This window comes from Pleurodeles waltl, chromosome 9, assembly GCF_031143425.1.
Source record: "Pleurodeles waltl isolate 20211129_DDA chromosome 9, aPleWal1.hap1.20221129, whole genome shotgun sequence".
NCBI classification, from domain to species: Eukaryota; Metazoa; Chordata; class Amphibia; order Caudata; family Salamandridae; genus Pleurodeles; species Pleurodeles waltl.
The window spans coordinates 263,316,014-263,334,374 of record NC_090448.1 but is presented as its reverse complement, the minus strand read 5'-3'; the positions used below and the strand labels follow the sequence as shown (position 1 = coordinate 263,334,374).

General features: G+C 41.1%; 1 protein-coding gene across 6 annotated transcripts in view; it reads left to right on the top strand.

The window, feature by feature from the left end:
- ATP2B2 (ATPase plasma membrane Ca2+ transporting 2) overlaps positions 1 to 18,361 on the top strand; it is a 1,884,743-nt gene that overhangs the window by 982,400 nt on the left and 883,982 nt on the right. For all 6 annotated transcript variants that reach the window (XM_069206673.1, XM_069206670.1, XM_069206668.1 and 3 more), the window contains one exon: positions 1,305 to 1,502. In XM_069206673.1, the coding sequence (XP_069062774.1) occupies positions 1,305 to 1,502 (198 nt within the window). The remainder of the gene's footprint in view (positions 1 to 1,304; positions 1,503 to 18,361) is intronic.

Here is an 18,361-nt window from a genome sequence, read left to right as displayed (position 1 = left end):
GGGACAATATATCACTCTGAATTAAGATTTTTGAGAGCTCTGATAATGACAGGGCGCTAGGCCTGGATGATTTTGAGCCTTCTGTTATGGTTGATGGTGTGGGCCTGACTCACTTCTAGTATGGCAGTAAAAAGTAGCATAAAAGCTTTATCCAGCCCATATATTCTTTTTATTCATATTTCAAATACAAGTACTAGGGTTACTACAGTTGTCCCCATTTGAAAATACCTGTATTGTTGTTTTTCTCTTTTTTTCTCAATTGAATTTGACTTGGTTTAGTTTTGTTACACCTGGGTGTATATTAGAACCATCCTAGACCTTTTTCCCCTTTCCTCCAAATTAAATATTTATTCTTGGTCTCCTGCCACGTATCCCCACCAACCTTTGTAAAAGCACTCTCCTGCTCATATCCAAATGGATAAAAAAATATTTAGCCAGCCACACACTCTATGCACATAGCCTCCACAACCTTCTTCTTTGAGCAGCTGTATCAAAAATGTACCTGGCCTCTTGCCCTCACCCACCAGCACCACCCTTTGAAAAACGCTTCTCCCAGCTCAAACTGAAAATTACTTCATGGTCATCTCCACTACCCGGTGTGCTATCCCACCATCTCCCAGTCCAAAGCAAGGTCTTGATTCTCACATTAAATGTAAAGATCCAGCCCCGCTCTGATTGAGTACTGCTCTTCTTTGTATTTTGATTTAGCCTTTCTGCACTGTAGGGACCCACACTGACAGGCGAAAAGGAAGTAGGTGCAGGCACATCACTGCTCACCCTCTCACCCTCTTCCTTTGGTTCGAGAGTTTCAGAAGAATGTGGCTGAAACCACCAACTGCCATTCCACGGCTGTTCTTGGGCCTCTGGTGACCCAGGCGAGGTTAATTAGCAAAGGGGGAGCAAGCACTTCTCTGGTTGATGCCACTTTGGTTAACAATTGTTGTGACGGTCGCTGCAGGGAATAACCGGGTTTCGGGATGGTTGCTCACGATAAAGGCTGACAATGGAAGCCATCTACTACAAACATTCGTCCCCTTCATAGCTTTGAGAGATATTATTGTATGGATGTTGTTGATTCCAATAAAACAGATGTGCCTAACATAATGCCTCACACCCAGATAAGTTGAAAATGGAGTCTCTAAATGTTTCAGTGTAGTAGTACATATGTCAAATGGTAGAAATCACTCTTATCTCTGCTTGAAGTTGAAAAGTAGTATATTGTACCATAAACCCAAATTAGATGTGTCGATGTGAATGGCCTCTTTGTTGCATTAACTGACAATACTTTCCATAACTTTTTGTAGGCTTACCTGGTACAGAAGCAGATCTAGAAAAGAGAAGACAGATTTATGGACAGAACTTTATACCTCCAAAGAAGCCAAAAACCTTCTTGCAGCTAGTCTGGGAAGCATTGCAGGATGTGACTTTAATAATTTTGGAACTTGCAGCCATTATTTCTTTGGGCCTCTCATTTTATCAACCTCCTGGAGAAGCAAATGCAGGTAAGCTTTAAATCTTTCGACACCAGCTTCTTTAACACCATTTGATATGATGACTCTGCAACTGTATTTTTTTCACCCATTAATTGCTACATTGATAGGTAGCACTGTGTTATTATATTCGTATACACTTGTTTGTATCCATATTGTATTACAACCATCTGTCAGTAATACTAAATTACATTCTGTTTAATGTTCAAAAAACAATAATGTACAAAGATAACGATGCTGCTTTTCTCCAGTGTAAGATAAAAGTAAAGTATCAAATCTTTTAGTTAAGATGATTTCACCCATTTGAATTGCCTTAAAAACCTGTCATTTGTTCTCTACACAAATTAAATCAAATTATAACAGCGCTTTCTGATATTTAGTTAATCCCCTGATAAAAGTGTTCTGTGGGAGGAAGAAGGCCATTTTCTAGCCTCCCAAAGTTTCCAAATAAATGAATAAGTTATTTCTGTCTCTCACTCATTTCCCATGATAGAAGGCGCAAAAACTCCTTTGGAAGCCGACTAGCTTCGGAACTGCCTAGCACATTCACAGTCCCCTGTTGGTTTCCCTGGAGATGCATCTTGATAGATTGTCAAATAATGGCCCACTTTGTATCAGGTCACCTGTTCATCTTTTTGAATAAGGCATAGGTAAACTTGCAAGAAACAAGGTATTCCTGCTGACTACTTATTTCTATGGCACGTGAGGCCTTCTCATTTATAGTCTATCAACAAAATAGGTTTCCTTTATTGTGCAAAGTTAGCCTTAGATTAAATTAATTCATTAAATGATTTTTGAAGTCTGATGAGAAGACATCGGCGAGATAGAATTGTGGCATGTGTAGACTTACTGCAGGCAGAAGAAAGGGGAAAGGCAATATGTTAAACTGTTTCCAGCAGAAAAACACGGTGAGCTGATTTGTTAGTTTGGTAGTTTACTTTAGATACAGTATGTTGTGTGGACCCATGTTTCCCCTGTGGCGAGTCAATCCAAATACCATAGGGGCCATTCAAGCGCACAACAAAAAATATTCTAACATTCAGGGATGTTGACATGGTTAAGAAATGTAGTCTGTTGTTTGTACGCCAATCCTATATATGCAATTCAGAAATAACGAAGAACACATTTTACCTTCTTCCCCTCACAATTAATTCTGTAATGTATTTGAACAATACAGAGAACATCTATCTTTATACATAGTTGTATCCGTAAATAAACCACAATCTCTCAATTACTTCTACAATATTAATTTCAACTTTCTGTTTAGAGTTTAGCCCATTGCCGTAGCTAATCAGTGCAGAGTTACACTTACAGAATATTGGAAGTAATACCAGGGCTCTTTTCCTCTTAAGAAAGGCACAGAGAGCAAAGCAAATCAAGGTGATGGCATGCTCATGCTGGTTGAAATCATAGAAAGCTTTACAGGGGCTTTCCGAGCTATTGTCAGTCTGTCCTTGCCTATCATGGAATCCAAGTGGCATTCGGTTGGATTAGCTATGCTAAGGGTACTACAATTGTGAGGAAAGGAGATTAGTCCCTAGTTAGAGAATACCTTGAAGTATACAGGAATAAGGAAAAATAAATATTTGAATAAAAACGGAGGAATAATATTCGGAAGAATATTCGAGACAATTACTATGAAATGTTATACAAATCGAAAAAAAAAGTCAGTCTTACATATCCAACATTATATGAAAATGTTTCGAAAGTGAAGATCCCAGCCCTAAAAGGTCATTACATGGCTTCCATAATACAACCCTTTTGCATATGCAATCTCTAGTGGTAACACAGCTTTCCTAGACTCACTCTTGAGCAACTGGTGATAGCCTTGAGATCATTCAGCATGCTAGTAGGCATAGAATGGTAGGGAATATAGTTCCCCAATAGATTTCCCTCTAAGAAAATATAGATAAAGAAAGGCCACACAAAAGAACAATAGTAAGGGGGTCATTCTGACCCCGGCGGTCGTAGACCGCTGGGGCCAGGGTCGGCGGGAGCACCGCCGACAGGCCGGCGGTGCCCCGCAGGGCATTCTGACCGCGGCGGTAAAGCCGCGGTCAGACCGGCAACACTGGCGGTCTCCCGCCAGTGTACCGCCGCCCTATTGAATCCTCCAAGGCGGCGCAGCTAGCTGCGCCGTCGAGGGGATTCCGACCCCCCCTACCGCCATCCAGTTCCCGGCAGTCCGCCCGCCGGGAACCGGATGGCGGTAGGGGGGGTCGCGGGGCCCCTGGGGGCCCCTGCAGTGCCCATGCCACTGGCATGGGCACTGCAGGGGCCCCCGTAAGAGGGCCCCTACGAGTATTTCACTGTCTGCTTGGCAGACAGTGAAATACGCGACGGGTGCAACAGCACCCGTCGCACCTTCCCACTCCGCCGGCTCGATTACGAGCCGGCATCCTCGTGGGAAGGGAGTTTTTCCCTGGGCTGGCGGGTGGTCTTTTGGCGACCGCCCGCCAGCCCAGGGAAAAACTTAGAATACCCTCCGCGGTCTTTCGACCGCGGAGCGGTATTTCGGAGGGGGAACTCTGGCGGGCGGCCTCCGCCGCCCGTCAGGGTCAGAATGACCCCCTAAGTGTCTTTCGTCTGATGCCTTCATTGCAACATTGAAGTCAGATTTGGGTTGGGAGAAGATCCCCAAATTATATAGCTGACAGTCCCAATCATCCACCTTTTTCAAACAAAGAATGTAATAATAATGCCTTGGTGGAACCTTGTGAAAATGGGGGAAGGAATAAGAAACCAGACTCAGTTTTAGAAATCACCACCAGTAGCCTGGGATCATCTCAGAACAACTGCTCGGTAATCTTGATGAAATTCCGAAACAAAAAATAACTATTAAAATCTTGTAAGCAGGCATTAACATGCAGAACAAGAAACAGTATTGTAAGAAATGGGGTTTTTGGTTGGCAGTCAGGTTACCCTCTGTCCAAGCAAGAACCCTCACTCTAGTCAGGGTAAGTCACAAACAATCCAAAATTAGCCTGTGCCCACCCTCTGGTAGCTTGGCACGAGGAGTCAGGCTTAACTTAGAAGACAATGTGTAAAGTATTTGTACAATAAATCATACAATACCACCATATAGCACCACAAGAATACACCACACAGTGTTTAGAAAAATATATAATATTTATCAGGATACTTGTAGGTCAAAACGAATAAAGTTGCAATGTGAATTTGTGAAGATATCACTGAAAAGTGATATAAAGTGTCTTAAGTCTTTAAAAAGTAAACAATGTATCTTTCAAGCACAAAGTACCTGGTTTGGAGTGGAAAATCTCCGCAAAGGGCCGCAGAAGAAGAGATATGTGGAAAAATAGTGTGTGCGTCGATTTCTCCCCAAGACACACGGACTTGCGTCGTTATTTTTCACACGGGGAAGTCGTGCGTCTTTTTCTGGCACGCGGACTGTCTCTTTCTATGTGTCGCGGGGATTACCAGATGTCCTGGGTCTGTGCGTGGATTCTCCTGCTTGTTTTCTGGCTGTGCGTCGTTCTGCGGGGCTGTGCATCGAAGTTTCGCACTCACGGCAGGCATTGCGTCGATTTCTCCTCTGGAGGTCGGGCGGCGTTGTCCATGCAAGGCCGTGCGTCGAAGTTCCGTTCGTCCCGAAGGCGTCACGTCGATCAGCGTCGGTGTGCAGCGTTTTTCTCGCCACGGAACAAGCTGTGCGTCGAAAATTTCGGCGCACGAAGCATCGAAGTGAAAAAAAGAAGTCTTTTTGGTCGTGAGACTTCAGGGAACAGGAGGCAAGCTCTATCCAAGCCCTTGGAGAGCACTTTCACAGCCAGACAAGAGTTCAGCAAGGCAGCAGGCCAACAGAAAGGCAGCAGTCCTTTGTAGAAAGCAGACAGGTGAGTCCTTTGAGCAGCTAGGCAGTTCTTCTTGGCAGGATGTAGTTTCTGGTTCAGGTTTCTTCTCCAGCAAGTGTCTGATGAGGTAGGGCAGAGGCCCTGTTTTATACCCAAATGTGCCTTTGAAGTGGGGGAGACTTCAAAGAGTGGCTAAGAAGTGCACCAGGCCCCCTTTCAGTTCAATCCTGTCTGCCAGGGTCCCAGTAGGGGGTGTGGCAGTCCTTTGTGTGAGAGCATGCCCTCCACCCTCCCAGCCCAGGAAGACCCATTCAAAATGCAGATGTATGCAAGTGAGGCTGAGTACCCTGTGTTTGGGGTGTGTCTGAGTGAATGCACAAGGAGCTGTCAACCAAGCCCAGCCAGACGTGGATTGTAAGGCACAGAAAGATTTAAGTGCAGAGAAATGCTCACTTTCTAAAAGTGGAATTTCTAGAATAGTAATATTAAATCCGACTTCACCAGTCAGCAGGATTTTGTATTACCATTCTGGCCATACTAAATATGACCTTCCTGCTCCTTTCAGATCAGCAGCTGCCACTTCAACAGTGTATGAGGGCAGCCCCAATGTTAGCCTATGAAGGGAGCAGGCCTCACAGTAGTGTAAAAACGAATTTAGGAGTTTTACACTACCAGGACATATAACTACACAGGTATATGTCCTGCCTTTTACCCACACAGCACCCTGCTCTAGGGGTTACCTAGGGCACACATTAGGGGTGACTTATATGTAGAAAAAGGGGAGTTCTAGGCTTGGCAAGTACTTTTAGATGCCAAGTCGAAGTGGAAGTGAAACTGCACACACGGGCCTTGCAATGAGCCAAAACAATTGAGGTACATTTCCAGGCTCATTCTCAGTGCCCATGTGTGTCTTATCTAGTAGCTCAAAATTTTCTCGCCGTTGGAATACTCACTTCTCACCCAGAAGTGAGGATCATGCAGTACTCATACTAGATTTTCATACAAGTTTTCATGTACCCGTCTTCCAAAACACCCATGCCTGACCTTTTCTGATCTTAAATGAAGGCTAGAACCCAAGATATGAGATCGTACCTAAAACAGTCTGTCAATATCCTTTCCTTTTCCTGACACTCCACAACAAAAAGCATGTATGTTTTGCAGAAGATAATAATGAGATATGAGGTAGAGTATGAATGTGGCAGTTTCCAAGATAAGGAATGAGTTACAGATGGTAAAAAAAAGCCAGTGATATAACAACTAACAAACAACAATGCAGTTAGGTGTACATTTAGGACAGAAACACTATAGGCTGCACTATAAAAATTGGGGAAAGAGAGGTATTCTAACATAAGGTTCACATAGTGGCCAGACTTTTAATGATCAAAAATTTCTAAACCATTTAGGAGTTGTGTGTTCCTTCAATGACAGAAACACATCCAATAGAATGTGAGGCTCCATGTGGAATATTGTGTCCATTTCTGGAGGCCACATCAACAAAAAAACAAATAATAGTCTCAAACAGATTATCTGAACACTAAAACTAATGGAGCAAAGTGAGCACTGGAAATATTTTGTCGAGGGATTAAGAGACTTTAATATGCATATTCTTATTTAGGGGAAAGAGAACAGAGACATGGCAGGTTAAGATGTGATTAGGTTATACAATTGTTTCAGATGTATGAATAGTGTACACCAGACTCTCAAACCCCTTTATGGATGGGTATGTAGCATTAGGTGAACATTAGAGAAGGTTTCAGTAAAATGATTGGTAATTGTGAGCCAAACTGGTTTCACCCATTCTAGACGTTAAAGAGGTTTTAACAGACAATATGGAAATAATAGAGTGAAATCAATGACAGAGCTAGAGACTAACAAATAAAAATGAACAGGATTACTTCGAGAGAGACACATTTCAATAGCATTTGTAGCTCAAACAAAATCTACATCAAAAGCAATCAAAAGGACATAACACAAAAAAAAAGAACATAAGTGAAGCCACACATCATAACATAACACCAACAATGCTACAAAGGGAGCATAAACATTCTATCAATCAAATGTTTGCTGCTTATAAACTCACAAAAGGCTAGATATGGTGCATATTCCAAATGGCACACATCACAGACCCCTGAGTGCATTCTGGAAATCACAGACCACTCATAACATTTGGTAGAATATTGATCATAATTCTTTACAGCAACTGTATGAGTAATGTTGCACCTGGCCCTTTTTGCAGGGTCATCCCCAATCTTTTTGCCTCCTTCTTCCTAATTTTTCTAACCGGTTTTTGTTGGCTTTAGAACTCTGGGCACTTTACCACTGCTAAACAGTGCTAAAGTGCATGTGCTCTCTGTGTAAATTATACTGTTGATTGGTTTATCCATAATTGGCATATTTGATTTACTGGTAAGTCTCTAGTAAAGTGCACCAGAGGTGCCAAGGGCCTGTACATCAAATGCTGCTAGTGGGCCTGCAGCACTGGTTGTACCATCCACATTAGTAGCCCTGTAAACCTGGCTCAGGCCTGCCACCCCAGTGTCTGTGTGTGCAGTTTTAAACTGCCAATTCAACTTGGCAAGTGTACCCACTTGACAGGCCTAAAACCTTCCCTTTTACTACATGTCAGGAACCCCTACTGTAGGACCTAGGTTGCCCCAGGGGCAGGGTGCAGTGTATGTTTAAGGTAGGACATATACTAGTGTGTTTTATATGTCTTAACAGTGAAATACTACCAAATTTGGTTTTCACTGTGCAAGGCATATTTCTCTCATAGATTAACATGGGGCCTGCTTTTAAATATCCTTAAAACTCAGATTCCCCTTGAGAGCAGATAAAAATGTGGAGTTTAGGGTCTCTAAACTCACAATTTAAAAATACAACTTTTATTGAAGTTGGTTTTTAAATTGCCTGTTTGAAAATGACACTTTTAGAAAGTAGACATTTTCTTGCTTAAACCATTCTGGTGACACAAAGGGGGTGGGGTGTTGCTTGCATATCCTGATGAGCCATCTGAGCTAGAGGGGAGGGAGGAGTTGTCCTTCACACCTGAAAGGACTGTGCCGTCCCACACACAATGCAGTCTCCGACCCCCTGGTGTGTGTCTGGGGCCTGGCCTGGACAAGTAAGGATCTGTCAAACACTTGAGACTTTGCTTTGAAGTTTGCTAACTTCAAAGATAGAAAGGGGTATAAGAGGAAGGCCCAAAACCCCATACTTTTAGAATCTTTCTGGAATCAAGAGGAACTTCTGCCAAGGAGAAGAGCTGAAGAGCTGGAGGAGGAGTACTGTCCCTCTGCTGTGCTGCTTTGCTGGACTAGCCTGCAGTTGCTGCTTCTGCCTGAAAAGAGTGCAAAGGGTGAACTTTGCTGTATGTTCTGCTTGAGAAAGTTTTCCAAGGGCTTGGAGTAGAGCTTGCTTCCTGTTGCAAGTCTCAGGGACACCAAAGACTTCAGTTTCCTCGACCTGCAGCGCTAGGAACAGTGTGTTTTGTGCTGTTGAAGAGGAGAAACCACTGCGGCGCCACCAATGATGCCGCTGGCCTGCACCGTGACCAGCCAACGCAGCACAGAGTCGCATTGCCCCGCTCCGCACAGCTATCTCATGTGTCATCAGACGACTTCCCTGAGTCTCTGCTCACACCACCCAAGTTCAATCCGCAAGGCGGGTGACTTCAAGGGCCTGATGACTTCTGCACTGACTCGGGAACCAACACTGTGACATCAGCGATGCCACTCTCCGGAGCTCACCGCAAGGGTCACAACGCTCTACAAATCCAAGGTACTGTTTGGGGGTCTTCCTCACACCATAGTTTTAAATAGATAAATATTGGCTATTTTTCTAAAACTGGTGTGGTGTCCTTTTGTAGTGTTTTCACTGTGTTACTGTGTGTTATGTGCAAATGCTTTACACATTGCTTCTGAGATAAGCCTGACTGCTCGTGCTAAGCTACCAGGGGTTATCTGAGCGAGTATCTCCTTTATCCTGACTAGAGTGAGGGTCCCTACTTGGCCAGGGTGCAGACCGACTGCCAACTAGAGACCCATTTATAACAAGTAACAACATTCTGGCCTTCCTTTATACAACATTTGTGGCCATCAACTGTGGGGAATAAGCAAGCCCTAAGTCTGTAATCTGGAGCAGCAAGTATGGGAAGACAGATAAACAAAGTCTCATTGTATTTTGTTGGCTTAAAATGTGTTAGGATCTGTAAATTTTGACACCTAAAAGAAATATTTCACTGTTGCCAAACTAGAAATCCTGGCCATGCTAGCAATCAAGAGAAAGCGTTGCATAGTGCAGTAGCCAAAAGATATCAATGAAAGGGCAGACATTTAAAATGCCATCTTGCTTAAGTCAATGCTGAACCTTGCCCCACATATGGTATGGAGGAACTAAAGAAGCCATTGCCTAACTTGAAGCATTAGATCTATGAGAAGTTAGCTGACTTAGAATGTGGGCAGAGTTGATAGTGTGTTTTGATTTGTGAAGCCTGATGAACCCTTCGATGATCCACACAGCTGTAAGTGTGAATGCTTACACATAGCAACAAGCACAGTAGACATGTATGGCAGTAACCATGCCATTGCCAACTCTGATCCGTTTTAGGACTATAATGTTCCAGAACTAGCCAATAGATTCTGAAGCCATAAAGTCTAGAGCAGTATACATTGTTTGAGGTTTAACAGTCACTTACTTATTTGGTTTGAAATAGTTCTATTTACCACTTGATTGGCGATTCTGCGTTTTGAAAGTGCCAGTAAAAAGGGAAACAGGTAGGCTGAAAAGCTGAGATTGGTAATGGCAGATGTCTAGAAAGTTCTGGCAGTTAGGCCAAGCAGTGTGAAAACTAGTGAATGTATTTGTCACCATAGGCCGGCTTTCTTCAGGGGCCCTTTACTTGTTTGTTAAAGGTGGCCTTAGCAGGCAAAGGAATACGTGTTTGCCTTACTTGCACCAGCCATAGAAATTTTGGCAGCACTGACTTTTGAAACAAGGTTAGATAAGTCATCCTGGTAGCAATTTCAGAAGCTCCCTTCTGTATTCCATTCCATCCCAAGCATGCGATCACTTTTGTGCGAGGTTTTATGAGTGCTGACTACAAGTGTAAAAACACTAATATCGACAAAGGACACATTTGCTGTGTGTGTTAACAATTGATGAAGGTATGCTACCAAATACCCTACTCGTCGGAGAATTGAGGAAAAAACATATCTAACTGTTACTATATTGTGCTCAAAATATCGGCTAGCCAGAATATTCCGAACGTGGATATATATATATATATATTATTTCTTCAACAGATGGACTGATAGCCATCTGACGGCTGCACCGATCCCATCACGTATCTCCCAAGTGTCGAAGTCAATTGAGTCCAAAGCGCTCGTATATAGTTGATGAATTTATTTATTTAGCTTATATGGGTAATTCAGAGTCCCGAATGAGATGTCTGTCATATATATATATATGTACATATATATATATATATATATATATATATATATATATACATGATGTCATTTGCTTTCTTTTCTGCAGCACCAACTGGTCTCAGGATATATGTTCTTGGAAGAACTGGGATGCTCCTCCCTACATCTTAAACCACTCTACAATACTATTTTGTTCAAACGTTCGTTTCCTGTTCACATTTTCAAGGATTTATTGTTATGTTATGAAAAGCAGAGTACATCAAATTTGCCCTGTTTTTGCAAACTATTTTAGAAGGTTGGCACTGGAGCGAGGCTTGTTTGCAAGGCCTGTTTGCAGTAATAATGCCAGTACTAAAGCAAGCAAACACAACAAAAAATATGGCGGAGAAGGCAATTTCAATGAGCCAAATACTGTATAAGTTTAGTTTTCTGCTCACTTGAAGACAATGGTAATGTATGCTCCGAGCAGTTGATTGATAGCTGATAACGCATATTTCGTAATACGGTTTTCTGCACGACCCTACCTACCGATTTTAATTAGAAGAGTTATTTCTAAAAATTTATACTTATCAAGCACCATATAGGTTGCAATTGGTCGCAGACTTTTTAGATAAAATATGCAAATGACAACAAGTATCATACAACCAGATGGAAGTAGCTGTACGCAGTAATGGGCAGCTAGCTCATTAACTCGTAGAAGACTTTGAGGAATTACAATAACAGGGGCAAGGTGAAGATAAGCTTCCCAATTAGTCAGGATCAGATTAAGTTATTAGAAACAAACGTGACCCAAAAAATGAGCTTACTTTCATACGCATAATTATGCTTCTCAAGCAGAGGATCTCATATGGACATCTTTTCTAGGGGTGTGTAGAATTAACATGATTTCATTTCGCATAATTACATGAAGTTCTGCAAATATTAGGTGAAATTACGCAAAATACAAAGCCTGTATGGCATATTTTAGAGCGAAATGCGTCCTCCCGTCTATTTCGGATGCGAGGGCAAATTGCGTTAAAATAAACAGCAGTCACTAGTATTCTGGTCGTTCGAGTCTCCTGTGCTCTTAAGCTAAGGAAGTGCAATGGTGAAGTTTCAGGAATTTCGAGTAACAAGCATAGTGGAAAATTGGCATAATTACCTAAGCTTACACTGGCGTAATAGCTATTTTGCCTGGGCCAGTGCTCAGTTTGAGTAAGTGGTTGCTGGTAGTGGCAACAGGCACTTATTTTTGGGGACCAGCGCTTATTTTTCTGATTCACATATTTAGAATAGCAAGAGAGGGAAAACACATAAACTGGAATAAAGGAGGAAGAGAAAGGCTGAACAGTTGTTACACAAAGGTTCCTCCAGAGGAATTAAGTTACGTTTTATATGTTTATATTTAGGACGAGGGTAAGGCTTGGGGGTAGGATTAAGTTAAGTGTAAGGTCAAGGACAAGGGATAGGTTTAGGATTGGACTCACTGTAAGGCATAGGTTCAGGTTAGAGTCAGGGTACCGACAGAGTAACTGTGAGGGATGGGTTGAGCAGGTAGCTTTAGGGTAAGGTTACGGTTGGGGTGAATGTAAAGGGTAAAGAACATTTTAGGACTGGGGTCACTGAAAGGGAAACTGAGAGATAGGTTTACGGTTAATGAGATACTATAGTACATGTAAGTTGTTTTATAACGTATCTACTGGAGTATCCGCTGAGGAAATGTGAAGAGGTAGTGTCTAACAAGGTACTGACAGAAATGACAGAAACTGTAATCACATCGATCCGTCTGAGGACTGGTTAGTGAAATCCAATGTTCTTAACATAGTAGAACACACAAACAGTTGCAAATGCATTTCTCGCTTTGTAGCACATACATGTTACACTATGATAAATTTGTAAGTGCAGCAATATGTATGAGAATCATAAGAGGGTGCAATGGAAAGGATAGAGAAATATTCAAAACAGAAAAAAAATCCAGCAAGTTATGTTTTTCCCACATCTCTTAACAACCACCGGCGGCCACCGCAAATCTCAATGGGAGGGTGGGGGGAGGGGACAGAGACAGAGGGGGAAATAAAAAAAATATATAAACTTACCTTACCACCCTCTCCGTCTACTGCCGCCTCACGCTCCTCTTCCCTCCATGTCGTGTCCCAGCATTCGATGGGACACCAGCACAGGCTCCCCAGCAATCCTGGAATTGCTTTCATGTTAAACATAGAACGAAAGCAGCACCAGGATTGGTCTGAGTGGCAGTCACTGCTGCTCAGACAGTGCCTTGGGTTCTGTGCAGTTTCTCCACCTCAAATGTTAAACACAGGCGAGCTGGAAAAACCTAAGTGAGCATGTGTGTTTGGCTGGCCTGAGACGGCTGGCCAAACACACATGCGCACTTAGGTGAACACTCTCTGCTCCTCCCAAATTCCTTGGCCTGCCTCAGCCCTTCCTGTACTGAGACAGTAAAATAAAAATAAAATGATAGTGCAACTATTGTTTTAGTTTTCATCTCCTGGCTTTTGGCTAGGGGTACAACACTTCTTCGCCATAGCAAAGGAGCCGCCCCTGCTAACAACAAGCATCCATACTCAATGCAAATGTCAAATTATAAGTGGGTGGTTTGGGGAGGAAGAGATGATTCTAGTTGGAGTGACTTTAGGACAGTTCAGAGACGGAATAGTGGTGCAAAAACAACAAAAAACTGTAGCTGACTGGAAAGGATGTTAGTGCTCATTCTTACATTTGGGATGTGGCTGTTTGAAAGTATGGATTTTTTGTGTTGATTTTGAATAGTGAAAATAATCCATGTTGCCAATTTCAAATTCCAGACAATCTTTGTTGATAACATTACAAAAAAATATAACAGCTACATCCTCTAAAATAAGGTGCAAATATGAAGGTGGAGACAGAGAAGAATTATAAGCAACCAATGTCCACACACAGGCAGGGATGTTCTCTGAGTAAAGTGTTTTTGCATTCTTGCAAACTCGCAGCATCAAACCTATTCCTAAAAATGAGTGTTCATTTTTTGGAACTGAAAAGGAAAATTCCAGCTCTCCAGAAATAAATCCGACATTGTTAAGCCTTTTCAGCAAAGTACACACAGATTCATTGCACATTTTCCACTAGAGTCCACCATTTATTAGAAAACCTCTACTGCATCAAATTTCCAGTAATACAATTCCTGCTCAATCGATGCTGCCTGATAGAATATCACAGCTAAAAATATCATGTGGACAGAATATTGTGTCTAAAATATTGAGGGCCAAAATATTGAGAAGGTAAGTGCAAATGGGTAAGTATAGATTTACTATTCCTAATCTTCATTTCTCCCTATGTTGAAGATATATATACTGTCATGGTACATATATGTGGGGTTAAGTATAGTAAAAGTTTGCTTAGCCATAGAAACTTACCTTCACTTTATTTTTGTCCTTGATATTCTTGATACAATATTCTGTCCACACAATATTTTTACCTTCATATTTTGTCCAAGCACTCTCAGTTACATATTACTGGAAAGATGCGCAGAACAATCCTATCATCAAACACAGCATAAAATCATTTAGCACTACTGATATGACAACAATGAAATCAAGTTATCTTATGTGTGTTATACTGAGTCATTTTGGGAGTTCAGAGTGCTTTACAGCACCGGTCTCTGGCTTTTGCATATTGGAGAGCCAGATGTAGTATTCACACCACAGCCTCTACCAGCAGCTATACCATAAATATGATGTAATTATATCCCAGATATATGATCTAGGTTTCCAGATATGAGGACATAGAGACCACGTTAATTTAGATGTGGAATAGAGTGATAATTATAAGAGAGAAACTACGGACCAGTTGTACCTGGGGAGCACCAATTCCACAGTCTCGGCATTAACTGCAGTGTGCAGTGAGGAAGAGGAGCAATTTCCCAATTTGATGGAAACTTTTGAATATAAAAACATCCATACAATGTTGGCAGCTGCTCAATTGAAGAAAACCACTATTTATGTTGTTTGTTTATTTTGTGGTATGTAGAGATTGATGAATTTTCTAATCTGTTCCCCCCACAAATTTAGCACAAATTAGAAATGTTAGCCAAAATATGTTTGAATTGTGGTGTGCCAGATATGCCTCCACATTGAAAGGTCATGCAGGGTATTTGCTTTTGAGTGAATTTTAAAAGTTATGTTGTGATTGTTGCTGGTGCTTACATGCAGCTGTGGCATACATCCATCTTCACATTTCCTACAAGACACTTTCTGCTCAAACCAGTCTCCCGTGATTGAAATGTATGAGAAAATCTGTGACCTAAAGAAATAATCAGGATTTACAAGAGATTACCTTTGCTACAAAAATAACCATACACAGGCCCAGTTGCATGTTGCTTGTGCATGTTGCTTGTGTCTGTTGGTATGATTTTCAAATGGTGTTTTCACGTGTGTTGTTAGCTTGACAGTGGTGTTTCTCATGTTTTGTTGTTGAATTTGTGACTACAACTTGTTTTAATATTATGTGCTTTGTTATATTTTGTTGTAATTGCATTTATAAAATGCTCCCTAACACTTATGAGGTTGTTATGTCTATTGCAGATTAGTAGCAAGCTACATATTGAGACTGCTCTATGGTTCATAGAGAAGCTCTTTGTGTGGTATATTTACATGTCACTTGTGATGACTAGAGATGCACTTTCATTGTGTTACATGTCACTGTGCAGTGCAATGGTGATCATAATTCTTAGTTATGTGGCATCTATGTCCAGATTTTGTGGGCAGTTATGTCTTTCTGATGGTTGGTGGAGCTCTTCATTCACTTTCTGGATAGAGTACCATTCTTAATGTTTTTCAGAGATTCATCTGCCTTGAATTTTTATTGCCCTGCAGAGAGTGAGATTTGTGTAATTTCTTTTATATAGAACACATTTACTCATATTGGTCTTCTTTAAGGAGGTGATTATCAGTCAACGTGCGATTCTAAAGTGGAGGATTCTTTTTTTAAACATAGCAACAAAAAGTTTTCTCAGTCTTGACTTTGCTTTCCTCGCATTTCTTATCATTATAAGGCACTTTTGGAGTTCTCATTTCATATAGACTTTGGTACTTTTGGAGCTCTCATTTCATATATTCTTTACAAAATTTAAAATCAACTTGTGCTATTCTGAAGAGTTTAACCATATTAATGAGATAAAAATACATACATTCTTGTGTTCTGGTACACACAAGTTCATCTAGAGTTTGGAAAGATCTGACATAAAGAATATCCTACTGCTGTATACTCCTAACCATCCCATATAATCATCACAGCTCATTCTATTAAATGTGCCACATGGCAAGAAAACACACCTCAACAGTCTCTCCATATGTTTCCTTACACCCAAACTTTAGAATACCTCCTGTGGAGCATCAGGTTGTTGGAAAACTATTTGGCCTTTAGGCAAGCCCTGGAAACCTTTTTTATTCTGTTAACTATATGTTTCTTCTGTGTCATTTTACATTTCTTTGCTTCTCAAATAGCACTAGGAAGCCACTGTAGTGTCAGTTAGCACTACAAATAATAAATTGAGTAAATAAATAAGAAATGCTTCCATTGCTGCTCATAATTGAGGACACATTTAGAATTCTTCAGAGAGCTGAAAAGTCTAGGATCATAGTAGGAGACGAACTTTACAAGAAATAGTTTTCAGTCTTTCATGATATGAGACCAGACATAAGAACCTAGGTCAGACCTTACTTGACAAGAATGAGCAACACCACTGTGAACAGGGAGAAGTCTCTGTTTGACTAAAGGTTATGTCTTTATGGATATAGCCTGCAGCAGACCCAAAAACCAACACTATTTCTGCGCTGTGTCCAACACACCTTCCTAGGAAAAGCTCTAGAACGTTGTGTTCAACAATGCTAAAACCATCCATTGAATAATCTCTTTAATGCCTTTTAACCAGGCTTTAGGTAAGAATGCAGTACAGAGATGGATGAGTTACAAATAGTTATGGTGTTATACACCTCCTAGACAAAGGTGAATCTGTGCCCTCATTCTTCTCAACATACCAGATGTGTGACATGCCTCTCTTCTACAAACTTTGAAAGAATGGATGGACGTGGATGGTACTGTTGTGAGATGGTTTTCCAGTTTTCTTCTGATTTGGACTAAAGATCCCAACAAACCCAACTGTTTAAATTTCCCTCTAGACACCTACATCAAAGATCTCAACTAGATTCTGCCCTTTCCCTGATGCTTTTCAGTTTGACATGAAACCACTTAGTTCTCTCCTCAGATCTTTCAGCTTCTTCTCTATCTGTTTGGCACTGAAAATATTGAGCTCCTTATAGAAGTGTCCTCCTCACTTAGTGATATAGCCAACCATTACAGGCCCCCAGAGACATTCAGGCCCTCATAACAACATTGGCGGTTAGACAAACTTCTCAATTCAGCAAGGGGTCATTTGTGTAGATCCTTCTAGGTTTTCATATAGAAAGTAACAGTTGAAATAAAATATTTAAATTGAGTTGAAAAAAACAGCCATTTCTGTCTACGTTTTTTTCTGTAATATTTCCAAATATGCAGAATTTTAAAAGCAATATGCAGTTACATCTGCTGCACCCTTCTGGCGGTGGGGATGTATAGGGCTTATAAAAAATCCAAGGTATCCAGAGCCAATAAATAAGCTGCATCTTGCAATGAGTTTTCATTGTATACGGAGTATACAGCAATTCATTTTGTAAAATATAAAGAGTGAAACATAGGTATCAAGGAAACCTATGTATTTCTGAAATGGGCATTAGATATGAAGTTTAGAAGCACTGGTTATTTGCACATCTCTGAATTTGTGGATCCCCATACTAGCAAGTGAATTACAGGGCATTTCCCAAAATGACTTCTTTCTTGCACACTGTCTTACATTTGGAAAGCAAAAATGTATAGCAAGACAATTGGAAATAACGTGTTCTATCATTCTGTGTTCACCCAAGTCTTCCAATAAAAATGGTACTTCACTTGTCAGAGTAGGCCCAGTGCCCGGGACAGAAAATGCCCCAAATCATCAAATTTTTCCACTGAAAACTGACATGTTTTTTGCGAAGTGCCTTACTTTTAAATTTGGGCTGTAGCTTAGCCGGCACATAGGGAAACCTATCAAACCTTTACATTTTTAAAAAATATACACCAAGGCAAATCTAGAATAGGGTGATTTGTAGGGCTCTCACCAGGTTCTGTAACCCAGAATCCTTAGCAAAACTGAGAATTTGGCTAAAAAACACATCTTCCTCACATTTTGGTGATGGAAAGGTATGGAATGTGAGGTGATCCACCCACAAGCCTCCCGATAAAAATGGTACCTCACTTGTGTAGGTAGGCCTAGTGTCTGTAACAGGAAATGCCCCAAAACTCAACATCGACTCATCACATTTCTACAATGAAAACTCATGCGTTTTTTGCAATGTGCCTAGTTGTGGTTTCTGGGCTCTAGTACAGCCAGCACCTAAGGAAACCTACCAAACCAAACCTGTAATTTTTTTTTTAAATAGCCACCTAGGGAAATCTAGGATGGGATGACTTGTGGAACTCCCACCAGGTTGTGTCATCCAGAATTCTTTGCAAACCTGAACATTGAGGTAAAAAAACACTTTTTCTTCACATTTATGGTGACATAAAGTTCTGGAATCTGTGG